General features: G+C 46.6%; 1 protein-coding gene across 1 annotated transcript; it reads right to left on the bottom strand.

Moving 5' to 3' along the window:
* Positions 1-18: 18 nt before the first annotated feature.
* Positions 19-6,095, bottom strand: npas4a (neuronal PAS domain protein 4a). Its single transcript, XM_062476662.1, has 8 exons — positions 5,593-6,095; positions 5,066-5,229; positions 4,847-4,949; positions 4,396-4,705; positions 4,120-4,229; positions 3,825-3,960; positions 1,900-3,689; positions 19-1,763 (listed from the first exon to the last, which is right to left on the bottom strand). The coding sequence occupies exons 1-8, from the start codon at positions 5,765-5,767 to the stop codon at positions 1,735-1,737; spliced, it is 2,817 nt and encodes a 938-aa protein (XP_062332646.1). The 5' UTR covers positions 5,768-6,095; the 3' UTR covers positions 19-1,734.
* Positions 6,096-12,830: the final 6,735 nt, after the last annotated feature.

The following is a 12,830-nucleotide window of genomic DNA, read 5'->3' as shown; positions in this document are numbered from 1 at the left end:
GACAGAGCTTTAAGTGCACTTTAATATAAATGCATTTGTTTGACAATCAAATACACTTATAAGCAACACAAGAGAACACTGATCCACAATGTCCATTCTTCGGTAATATATCATGTATATATTCCATCTTCTACAATAAAAATGTATTTCGTATGTACAGACTGTTTGATTCGTACAAATGTACAAATGTGTACAACCTTCGCCAAAAAAAGCATATGTAAATATCCACAGACATAGTGCATATGCATTGAACACCCCAATACTTTTTTCAATATCACAGAAACAATACTTTTACACATATGTTAACTTAGCATTGTAATAGCTATAACGTAGGAATCAATCCTTTTACTTGACCGTAGACAACTCTACGTTAGCGTGTCGACACCATGGGAATAGTACCATTCTCATCCCGTGTCGCTTAATAACTGAATAGAAATAGCACCCCGTCCCTCTTTTCATTTTTTAAAACAAAACGTCCTTATGTTTAACCCCTCTCAAAAAAGAAGAATCACTCATTCACATAGTCAGTTGTGCCTCCTTACATCACTGTGCCCCTGGGGAGCAGCGATGTGACCGTCCATTCAGGGATGGACGTGGATAGACAAGAGTTCAGAGTTCAGCAGGTCATGACTGTGCTAGGCACACAGGAGCTGCTATAAGCTGCCAGCATTGCAAATATTGATGCTGCGAGAGAATCCAGCCTCCTCAAGCCAGGCCAGAGCTGACCTGAAGAACCCACATTCAGAGCCTAATGTACAGTACTACACGGTGGACCTGTGGCATCTCAGCACACAGAAACCCTCACAGGTGGTGTTCACTTCCAGACGATCTCCATTTAGTTATACCTTCTTGTCAAAGGCAGGGAAATCTTCTTTCTTTGTTCTTGAAGCACGATCCAGGACCTCTTTAACATGTTTTGTATTGTATTGTTTTGCACATCACATTGATACACGAGATTGTAATGGAGAGATAAACATGAAGTCAAATGTCTAAGCAGCAGCCGCAAACTCAAAGCCCAAAGTGTCTGAAAGGGTTGATTAGGAGACTGACTGTGCATTTGACGTGGCCTTTAAGGTGCTGTCAAGGAGAAGAGGACTTGGAATCAGACTTTTTCTGGAGATTAAATTGAGGGGTGTTGAGGGGAAAAAATATTTTTCCTTTAGTGAATCACTGTTAGCTCTTGTTAGTAGTAGTAGTAGAAATATTTGTAAACATAGACTTGAACACATTTGCGGTTTGGGTTTGCAGAGCTGCATTACAAGCAGAAGTTATTTCCTTATTAAGATATGAAGGAATGTATATTTTTTTTATCACAACAGTTTTTTCACTACGAGTGAATACAGATACGCGTCTGAAAGTTAAACGGCGCTTTAAACGTTTAAGAGTTTGTTATGGTCTCTGTTTGATAAGTTCTGAAGCTCAGGTTACAGCAAAGCTGGCAGGCACCACATGGACTCAACACCCAGTCAGTGATGGGTCCATGTAGTTAGAGTAATATTGCACCATCATGAAAATGTTGCACCATATTTTAAATATTAGTACATGGAATAATGAACGAACAAAAATATTAAGTCAATCTTTGTTCTCAGTAGACATGAAGGAATTAAAGTCCTTTAGTTGTATATACATTATGTATATATTTATACACTTTGATATTTTTCACTTTTCAGTAAAAGTTGGCTCCACGAAATATGACAATATGCCATACTTAATGAAGTAAGTCACAGACTTATTTTAGAACGGAGGAACACTTCCACTCCCATCTGAAACACAAAGAGGAGAGAGAAAGAGAGGGATCATTAGCATGACAAATTCAAGGACAAACTATTGAACTGATTTCTTCACTATTAACTTCACTATTGATTTATCAAATGATCAACAAAAAAAACGTATTCTTACCATTGTGGAAGCACTGTGGCGACGGATGACACTGGAGTTGATACAACTCAGGTTGTTGCCCCAGGCCGGGGGCGATCGAGGCACCTGCCCCAAACATGGGTTCCAGGACGGCCAGTTCCTCCAGGAGGGACTGGGCGTAAGACACCGCAGGCGCGGGCGGGGTGACGGGTGTGGTGGGGGCAGGTGAGGAGTAGGGGGAGGCGGTGAGGATCAGGGGAGGGGATTCTGGGATAGAGGAGCAGGAGGACAGGGGTGATGACACCACCACCTCAATCTCCATGGCCTCCTCTACCAGCCCCTCTCCCTCTGCCACCATCGCGCCTACCTCGCCAACCACGGCCGCCCCGCGCCCGGCCCTGGAATTAGAGTGCGCCGATTGGACGCTATAGAAGTGGCTGAATCCCTCAAAGTTGGAGGGTGGCTGCCAGCACACGGTGAGGGAGGGAGAGGGCATAGGGGTAGAGGAGGGAGAGGGGGAGGTGAGGCTGGGGGAGAGGGGTGGAGAGGAGGTGAAGTCCTCAAGAAGGGTTTCTAAGATGCTCTCTTCAAACAGAGAGTCATCGTCATCGGGGAATATTGGGAAGTCCAGGCCTCTCCATGCCTTGATGGGGTAAAACTCCCCTAGCATGTGAACTGACTCAACGCCAGAGGAGTCTGTGGTGGGGGAGGAAGGGGAGGAGGAGGGAGACATGGAAGGCGGAGACAGCTTGGATAAGAGAGGGTCCAGGTAGAATCCCTCTGCTAGGGAGCTGATGTGCTGAGCTAGGAGAGAGATCTCAGCCCTCTCCTTCTCCCTCTCTCTCTCCAGGTAGAAGAAAGAGAGGCAGGGCTGTTTACCGGGGGAAGCCTCGGGGGTGAGGAGGCCCTCAGGGGGGTACTGGAGGGGCCCTAGAGGTACGTCTACATACAGGGGCCCCCGGACCTCAGGCAGGGTCATCACTGTGCAGTCCCCATCTCCAGGGCTATCAGGGGTAGGGGGCAACTTTTCATAGAGGCCACTACAGGGCTCTACAGGGAAGAGCAGATCGGTGGAGGGGATGGGCAGGGCCAGGGGCAGCAGGGTGGATAAGCTGGTAGGGGGAACAGGGCTGGAGGCGGTGGTGGGAGGGGCAGAAGGGGAGACGGAGTGGGCGATGGACGTGGTGGAGGTGGCTGTGGTTGTGGAAGGCGGGGGAGTGGTGGTGCCAGTGGGGTCAAAGCTGAAGAGGGGCTCGCCAAACAGGAAGCTGGAGCCCGACCCCAGCTGGGGCGTGTAGGGGGGCGTGCACACAAACTCTTTGGACTGCTGGACCTGGGAGGAGGGCAGTGGTGGGAGGGGGAGGGGCAGTAAAGGCAGTGGGGGGTCGAGCTGGAACGAAGGGGGCAGAAGAATGTTCTGGGTAAGGAAGTCCAAATCTGCCACAGTGGCAACAGTAACCGGGGTAGGGGAGGAGGCGACAGAGGGGCTTTCGGCGGGGTCAGAACTCTTCTTCTGCTGCTGCTGCTGCTGGAAAAAGGTGTCCTCCTCCAGGGAGGAAATGCTGGAACGGGGATCGCGCTCCAGCTGCATGGGCTCCACACTGGTGCCCCCTGGCTCGTCGGATGAGCCCACGCTGCAGCCAGCTGTGCTGAAGTCAAAGGACTGGGCGGACAGGCCGCTGCTGCTGGGCGTGAACACCTGGTCTGGGCTGGAGAGGGTGTCGGGGGACTGCAGGCCCAGGCTGTCCTGTCCGGTGCTGGTGCTCAGAACCAGGGTCAGCTGGGTCTGCTCAGAGCTCAGCTGCTGACGCACAGACCACGCCTCCGCTTCGCTGGAGAGAAAGAAAGACAAAGAAGGTTAGTGAGACCCTCCAAAACGTCTATGTTCTCCTCTACAACAGCAACTATGCAACGGCTCTCTGATGGTCTTCCCGGTGTGCTCCGTCGAGCATGTGGAGTGGCCGTACCTGATGACAAAGTTGTTGCTGCTGATGGGGCAGTCTCCTTCCTCCAGCTGAAGCACCATGTAGAGCCAGACCCAGGAGTGGTCCTCCGCCTCCACACGCACCACCATCTCAGCCCTGCCCTCGCCTCCCTCTCTCACTGGGGGACAACAGATAACAGGGTCAGTATCATGTCTCTGTCCACACATCATCTCACTCACAGCATTGCTCATAGGGTCGATGTGGGCTGTGCGTGGGTGGGCAAAATATGTATCAGTGTGTGTCTGTTGTGGACAAAGTGAGGGGGTGGTATACTCACACAGACTGCAGTGCTGGGCCGAGGCGTGGGACAGGTCCTGAGGGTGGACCAGGCTGTACCAGGAGCGTGAACGCAGGGCAGGCACATCGAAGCCCAGGTACGTACTCACACTGTAGGTCAGACGGACACAACACAGGGTTAAGTTGATGACTTGTCAAAACCAACAGAGACTAAACCATACGACCAATAAATCATCCCACCAAACATACTGACAGGGCACTGCTAGTGTTTTTTACTTGGCAACAGGTGGATGATCTCGTTCATGTAGAAGCTCACCTGTCGTGTGCGCTCTGCAGCCTCATGTCGCGACCATGTGCGGACTGGAAGCAGGCTAGAAGGAAGTTGCTCTCAACAGGGGGAGGGCTGGAAGCGGGGTCCCTCTCTCCCCCAGGGCTGGACCGGGCTGGAAGGGGCTCCAGAGGGGAACAGAAGCACACCCAGACAGGGTTGGAGGTCCAGTAGGAGCTGGAGGTGGCAGCGGAGGAAGGAGAAGACAGGCAGCGGGCCCGGATCAGAACCAGCTTGTTCCCAGCACTCTGCCTGCGCACAGACTTGGAGGTGTTGAAACGACAACGGAACAGACGATCTGTTCGGAAAATGACAGAATGGAAGAAAGTCATTAAAAACGCAGATCATTGTTACATCATCTTAACGAAGATATGGATTGCAATGGTATGGATCTTTGATTTGCAATCTCTAATGAATGAAGGGTAATGAAGGGTCTTACCTGTCTCAGGTGAAGTGGGAGTTGCAAGGTTGGTCCTCATGGTTAAGTGGTCCGTCTGATCAATGATATCATACACACTGTCACCTTGGGCAACCAGATCCACCTAAAAAAAAACGATTGAGAAAGCATTAGGAAACTCACGATTTCAAATCACTGAAATTGCCATTATATCAACTATTTGCACAATAGCGTAGACGATGGTTGTGGATGTAGACTCACCATCGAGTGTCCGAGGTGCTCGGAGACGCTGTCCGACAGGTACAGGAGCTTCCCTTCCCCGCTTAACAGGAGCAGAAATCCCGGCAGCTCCTGCACCAACTCCGACAGCTCATGGAAAGACAGAAACCTCGCGCTTTCCTCGACACTGCCAGCAGTTCCCGATTCTACAGTGAGGAAATGTAAACATTTCATTTAATTTCATGTAGCTTTCACGTGCCAACATGTGACAATCGCAATAGTACTGCTTCGTAAATCGATGCTGCCTGGCGCATACTTCAGAACCATGGACAGCGACTACAACATTTCAGCACTGGATTGCAACACAGGGCTCCGGAAGCTTTTAAGACTCAGATTAAAATTCTACCAGTATAGCCTTCTACACATATTGCAAAAAGTCATATTCACATATATAGCAATAAAGTTAATCAACTCTTGCCCAAATGTTGGCACCTGTTGATTCTACGCATCGGCCAATAGCGTAGCGGATAGCCTGTTTTCAAATGTGTTGACGGGAAATAAACCCTTACCTTGTGAGAAGAAGACAGATTTCCTGGTGTACATGCAGGCAAGCGACATGATGTGGAGGTATGAAAGTCTTGCTTTGTCCGCATCTGTGATAGGCAGCAAGTCCTTCAGGTTCCGAATCTCTGCGTTGATTTGGTCCCTTCGAGCCTTGGACGCTCCCTTAGTTGATCGATACATTGCAGCCAGATACAGTGAATTATCAAAACCCGTTGTAACTGAAAACTGTACGGAACACTTGTTAGCCTTTGCGTTGTGCTTCAAGTGAGGTCAGGGTGTATCTCCAAGCGTAGGTTTCAGAGGAAGATATAACTTGTAGTGGTGTGCTATTGGACTTTCATTTCAACTCATTCCAGAGTAAGGCTTTAAACCTTCTCCTGTCCTTTTCTTTTCCCTCTTCGCCTCCGCCACAGCGTCCAGCTCAGATGCTGGCCGGCTGCTGAAATGTCTCTCCTCCGGTTCCGAGTAGCCTATGAGTGATTCGGCGGCTTTGGTAGCCGTCTCTCGCCCAGAAGTCCGGAGCCCGTAAATCTGGTTGGGGGACTCTGCTCGCCTGTAACTTATATAGTCTGGGACTCCGCCGGAGTAGGGGGGCTCCCAACGCACCAACACCGACGTAAAAGAGAAAGGGGGGGCAAGAGGAGAGGGGGGCTGAGGGGGAGTTATGGTTCATATCAATGTTAGCAATGGTGAAATGCTCCCCATCTCCTGTTCCCCCCTCCCTCTCGTGCCCTCTCCTTTCGGTGACTCTAGTTCGACGTCAGCTCTACCCTCTACACTGTGATGACGTTGGCTTGATATCGGGAGCTCCGGCGACGCAAAAAGCCCGATTTGGACAAAACCGAGTAATGGGCGGAGACAAACGTAAAACGTAGTCGGAGTCACCGGACCCCGGTGTATGGAAGGGGAGGGGGGATTTGGGGATTTGTAACCAAGATGCATACGAAAGAAGAATCTGCTTTTATGTCTGACACCCTGCCAGTACTTTCTTCTCTTATCCAATACCTCTACCGACCAAATAACCCAGTTGTCTTGCAGTCTAAAGGGTTTTCGGTCATTGTCACCTTTTACTGACAATGACCACTGAGGAAAAACCAATACTGACATCCTCTCGCATTCCTTCCCCACGGCTTCATCGCATGTACGGCAATGCATAGTGCTTGGAGCCCACATCGAAGCCCAGATTTTATGTGTAAGAGAATAGATGGCAGAGAGCTGGAGAGAGGGAAGCGTGAGAGTGGGGCAGTGTTACACTGCCAAATTCAGAACGAGTCGCTTTTTATGAATGAAAATAATAACCTGCGATTAATGTCACGGTTGTGCCAAAAGAGCATGTAACGAAGAGCAGGGATCACGTGGGTATGAGCAAATACTTATAGAGGAACCTTTAATTGCGGTGTATAGGTTACATAAACTGCGTTGCCCTTCCATATAAGGCGATTTGAGCGGAATGTAGTCTAGCGCTGCTGTCTAGTCAGAATAGCTTACACCTGTAGTGCTGTAAAATGATGTTTGACTAATGGTGCATTGTATCTCATTGGGTAGGTACTGGTTTGTATAAGACTGTTAAGGCCTTCTTGCTCCCAGATAACGTGCTTGTTCACTTTATAGATTATATAGCGTTTTAGTGTTCCGAGATAAGCCCTATAGGGCTATAGGGCTCTATTTCATGTTTAAAAATTGGGTCCTGCAGTGACGCTATATATTGGACAATCCTCTGCCTGAATTAGGCTTGAAAGGATTATGAAAGCATAAGTTACAGTAAAACAAAGACCGATAAACATACATAGGTATGAAGGAGCGCACAACCCAGCAATTGCCACGCAATATTGATCCGTGTTGCTAACCTGCGTGAGTGAGTGCCATACTAGAAATTGACAATGGCTCTCAGCAGTGACTGACAGGTGCACTCACAGGATGGCCCACAAGTGCAGCTTCAGCGAGTACTATTTTTAGAATGTTTTGTATGTTTATGGCTTAAAATAGATTTGTCACCCACATACCACACTTTTGATATGTTGCATTAACTTCGAAACCGACGATTTAGGCTTATCAAACTAGAGGTGACATCATGGATGGCCATCCATGTGGACAAAGTATTGAGTGACCCTCTAAAATGTAATAAAGTTTTGCATCTTAAGTCAAAGGTTTTATATAAAACCAGGAAACACTGAAGAAGCTTGCAGAGGGAACCAGCTCAGTCAGATGGAAGAGAATGAACATGACCTAGTGCACCAAATAACACAAATAATGTTCTTTTAATTTCAAAATCATCAATAACTGTATCCAATGTATTTGTTTTTATTAGTTTTTAGACTATAGCCTTGATAAATGATTTTATCAAATTATTTGGTAATGATGCAAGAGAAACAGTTGAGTGGGAAGGATATTTTCAGGTTATCTCCCTCAAAAATAGAATTTTTATAAAAGGGCTCTCGGAATAGAAAAACACTCAAAGTTGTTTTTTTCCATGCTGCGGTTTCAGAGGCACTTAAGGTGTCCCACACACTGTGTTGGCTCACCAGTGGCCTGAACAGATTGTCATTTCTTCTATTGTTGTGGCTGTCAGGATAATACCGTCCATTATGGTAAAGGGGTGTGTAGGCATCATAGGTGGGAGGGAGACGAGAACACGGTGGGAGAGAGGCGGATGTGTGGAGGGCAGGGGGTTGCAGAGAAGAGGGTCTTCTCTTTGAAAGCAAAGAGGCTCAAATGCATCCAATTAGGGTGTCTTGTGGCTCCATGCCAGACATGAATGCCTCGGAAATCACACAAGAACATGAACTATCTCCTCTCATTCATAAAATCATGGTGGTTACATGAACATTGTGGTTAGGGATAATTTTATCATCCTGATTTGGTGGTCTCATGTATTATCCATTAATACTTGCTGACTCCTTTGACAGTCTTCATATAGTGAGACCCTGGCTGAGACGAGCATAGAATACAAGATTGCAATATGAGAAGATGAGATCTTAGTCATCAGTCCTCAGAGAAAGTGTCAGACAGCCTGTAACTCCAGTTTCTTCATTTCCATTTGAGCATCAACACAAAAAGAAATGGTCCCAATCAATTTTGTCCTCAGTTTGGTACCTGCCAAAAAGAGAAGAATAGTTCACTTATTTTAACATATAAGGGATTACTTCATATATGTATAAATAATTATTAATAGTTAGTAGTTATTTCCCAACACTGGGCCAACAGTGTAACCAATGGAGAGACACTAAATGGAGAGAGAGGAAGAGTTGCAGAAAATACTTTTGGGGCAACAAAATGTCAGCCCCTCTCGCTACAGAGGTGAAGGATACTTGTCCCTTTTCTTAAGACTCTTTCTTTTCTCTGGTGTTTATTTTTACACCCAGAGAATCAAGGTCTCCGCTTCTTGAAAGAAAGGAGCTAATCTGTCGCCTAGCAACACCTCCCACTCCTGCATCGAAGCAAGAGAGTAAGAGAGAGAGAGGACCTGGAGAAAACGAACGTTGAGGAAAGAAATTGAGAAACCCAGAGAGAGGTAGAGGGAGACGACAGTTGTGAAACACAAGTGTGAGTTTGTCTCCATCAGTCGAGTCTGACAGCATAGCAGTAAGTGACAGTAAAGCCATACTATTGTGAGACAAAGAAACTGTTACACAAGGCAACGGTTATGACTGCAACATCCCACATGTATGATAGTAGGTATCGGTGTGTCTCTGACAGCTGTTTCCCACTGTTGCTGCCTGTCTGTGTGTGTCTGGTTTAAGTGCAGTCAGATCCATTCGAAAACATAAGTGAAAGTAAACCATAAAAACGCCCACACATACATTCACTCACTGTTTCTACACCACTAGCCCCCCCCCCCCCCTCCTCCTCTCGTTCTCCCTCCCTCCCACCTCCTCTCGCTCTCACTCCCTCCCTCCTGTCGCTGGTGATGCTGAACAGGTAGTCTTGTGCTGTTCGCTCTTTTTTTCAATATTAAGTCTATTCTTAGCACATATGGCAAACGGGTGGGAGGAGGGCAGCTGTTTACCTGTGGTGTCAAACTCATCAGCCCCTCAATATCTTTAAATGAACTCCCAAGAAAGAATAAGGACAATAGGGCCAACAAATAGTACACTTCTAAGGCAGACAGAGGGGCAGAGCAATTGTTGCTTAGGTGTGTCTGAGGTATGCAATGATATTGATTACTTCCCCTTTAAAATACAACATTTTAAAAGCCATTTGGCATTTAAAGAGTGGCATTAAATCATGAACAGAAACATATATTCTGCACAGAATCCATGCTATCCACCAGTTTAGATTAGTGACTCTTTTTAAAATTAATTCCACTACAGACATTCTGTCTCTTTCCACTTTTTCAATATGTTGGTGCTGATGCAGGGTTGCTATGGTGATGTGATGTAGATGTGACATCATAAGAGACCTCCTAGCAGCATTTTCTTTTTTCATTGAGCCTCAGTCTGTCTCTGCCTCTACCTCCCTCTCTTTCGTTTTGGACAAAGGGTCAAGGATGAACTGGCAAGCAACGGAAAATACATTGCTTGGTATTTTAACGATCTAACATACTATTGACTGCCTGGAGGTGAGAGATACATTAGCCAACTACCCTACTATGAGTTAGTAAGATGTTGCATAACGGTTTGCGGAGAGAGTGAGCAGGATTAGACAGAATGAGGAAGAGCGAGTGAAAGTGTGCTTGTACGTGCCTTTAAAATGAGTTAACACTGCCCCCTTCCTCCACACACGCACATTGACAAAATCTGTAGTCACCCTATTTTCTATAATGTAAAGTCGTAGTTTTTATATATCTATTTTACTAAGAATCTTTCAACATCAACATGATTTTGGTGTGCCACTTACGTGTAACGTTAAGCGCCTGGAATTGGCTTGGAGGCTGTAAACAAATGCAGCCTGCTTATATAACTTTACTGGGATATCAAATACCATATGTAAATTCAACATACCTCCATTAAGTTTATTTCTGTTATTTTTCATGCTGGGCCTGATATACCTACTTGCAGGGCATGCCTTCAGCCTTCATACACCCACGCGCCCCTGGCAACACATTGTCGTTTCTTAGTAACCACATTTACGCACAGAGTAAAGACATTGAAGGTAGGGTAGACATGGCAAGGGGGGTTGAGGCCCATGAAGGTTGGATATTTTTTTAACCTTCGCTTGGTTTGTGAGAGGAGAAAAATAGATAAATTAGTGTGCATTCCTTCTGGCCAATGAACGTTTCGTTCCAATCACAAACCCCTGCAGTACACGTGTGGTTTTTCATCGCCACATCATTCTAAAATCGTTCTAATCCAGCTGGGCCCCGCGATAAATGATTCGGGACAGTACCATGAGAATGAAAACCTCCCAAACTTTTGGAAGCTTTTCATCCTTTCAAACTCCCAGGACAGTGGCTGAGTGGAATTCAGATACTGTGCACTACAGCAGCTGTTCTGCACGAGCCACATCGTGTTCATTCACATGGAATTGCAATGTAGACTTTGAACTGACCTCCTGTTAACATAGCCAGCAATTAGATCACTAATAGTATTAACATGGTGGGCTAATTGGTTTCAAATTACAAGCGACTCCTGTTGTCCGTGTCATGCCTCATTTAGAGGGCATTGTAATCTCAATTCCTGTGTGATATTAAGAGGTCAATGTAATTACATTGAAAGAACGAGTTGCCATTCAGTAGGTGCAGAATGTGTCTACACAAGTTTAAGGTCATGCTTGATGTGATGTTTTCTCATACCTGTTGCTATTTTTAGAATACTATTTCTGACTGTCATGATTCTATCCATGTGGGGTTCCATATATAGACCCACAAACTCTATTTAGGGCAATGGGGACTCTAAAATAAACATATTTCCTGTTCAACCCCTCACTTACCCTCTCACTCATGTTTGTTTATTTGTTTTGTAATGATCTATGTAAAAGTTGTTATTGATGTCATTCAGAATTCCACAGCGCTTTCCTGTTTTTGTTAATGGACTAGTTTCAATAATAAGAAGGGGGTGGAGGGAAATGACACTGCATATACTGGAGCCTTTTGATAAAAATACACATAGGTCAGTGTGTGTGTAGGGGGGGGGGGGGGTGAGGAGCTTTTGTAACACAGGTTATTTCACTCCATTTCACCATAGGATGGATTAGCCCTCTAAATGCCAACGACAAGGCATACCAAATGTGCATTTATACTTTCATGTAAACATTCTTGTTACTAACCCAGAAAAGGCAGAAAATGTCCCCAGGACTTCACAGCCGATTATTGAATCCATTTACAATTCGGTTGACTTGAAGCAGCACCCACACCATTTTGGTCGGAAGGGAGACGTGCCATATGAATACAGGGACGCCTATGTAAATTCTCTGCTGGATGACAGGATGGTGTCGGAGTTAGGTGCTTGTTCCTCAGGTTCCTACTCCCAGCCCCGGCCCACAGGGAGGGCTTGCCCATGGATGAGGTCATACCTTGCTGAAGGTGCCAGAGACGTGCCCACTGTTCCGCTCCCCACTGACTCCCCCAACACTACACCCACTCATCTACACACACACACAAACATACACACACACACACATGAAAGCACACACCACACACAAACCCCCCCACACACACACCACACACATAATACAGCATATTGCTCGTCCATTCCCCAGTGTGCTGGTACAGTCTGATCCTATTTCATTTGGGTTATTTCTTTGTCAAAGTGCCAACAGGAAGTGCCAGGGGACTTGTACCACCACTCTGCACCCTCCAACCACCCACGCACACACCTCCCACATTCAGCCTGCCTCCACATCCACCCCTATCCTTGTTCCCTCACCCTTCAACACCATCTTTCTGTCAGGTCTGATGATCTCTACCACAAAGCCCATAGCTAAAATGAGCCATACCTATGCCATCTTCTGTGGCAGTGTGTTAGTATTTCAACATACGTGTGCTGTGACTACTGTACATGCAGTGTGTGTCCAGTGTATGTTGGAGTTACATCCAAAGTTCTCCCTCCCAGTTCAGATGTTAATGTGAGTGGAGAAGCAAGTTCAGGAGACAATGAGGTTACAAAACCAGTAGATTCCATCACCTTAGGTTGTTGTTACTATTCCTGTCTCACCGTGAAATGACATCTGTGTATCATACTGCCCCCTGGTGGCTATACACGATGAGCTCTTGGCTGATTGCGTAAGAGTGACGTATGAGTCATCACCCCGGAGTGAGGACAGAGGGAAGGAGTATGGGTCAGCCTGTGTTTGTGTGGTTGGGCGG

Source organism: Osmerus eperlanus, chromosome 13 (assembly GCF_963692335.1).
Source record: "Osmerus eperlanus chromosome 13, fOsmEpe2.1, whole genome shotgun sequence".
Classification (NCBI taxonomy): Eukaryota; Metazoa; Chordata; class Actinopteri; order Osmeriformes; family Osmeridae; genus Osmerus; species Osmerus eperlanus.
This window is presented reverse-complemented; position numbering and strand designations above follow the sequence as displayed.

Bases quoted from the DNA above. Each gene is read 5' to 3' on its own strand.
- npas4a (XM_062476662.1), bottom strand. From the start codon at position 5,767: ATGTATCGATCAACTAAGGGAGCGTCCAAGGCTCGAAGGGACCAAATC. The intron at 4,230-4,395 runs GTGAGCTTCTAC...TCTGACCTACAG, and splicing joins CTGCAGAGCGCACACGACAG to TGTGAGTACGTACCTGGGCT. The intron at 3,690-3,824 runs GTACGGCCACTC...CTTTCTCTCCAG, and splicing joins AGCAACAACTTTGTCATCAG to CGAAGCGGAGGCGTGGTCTG.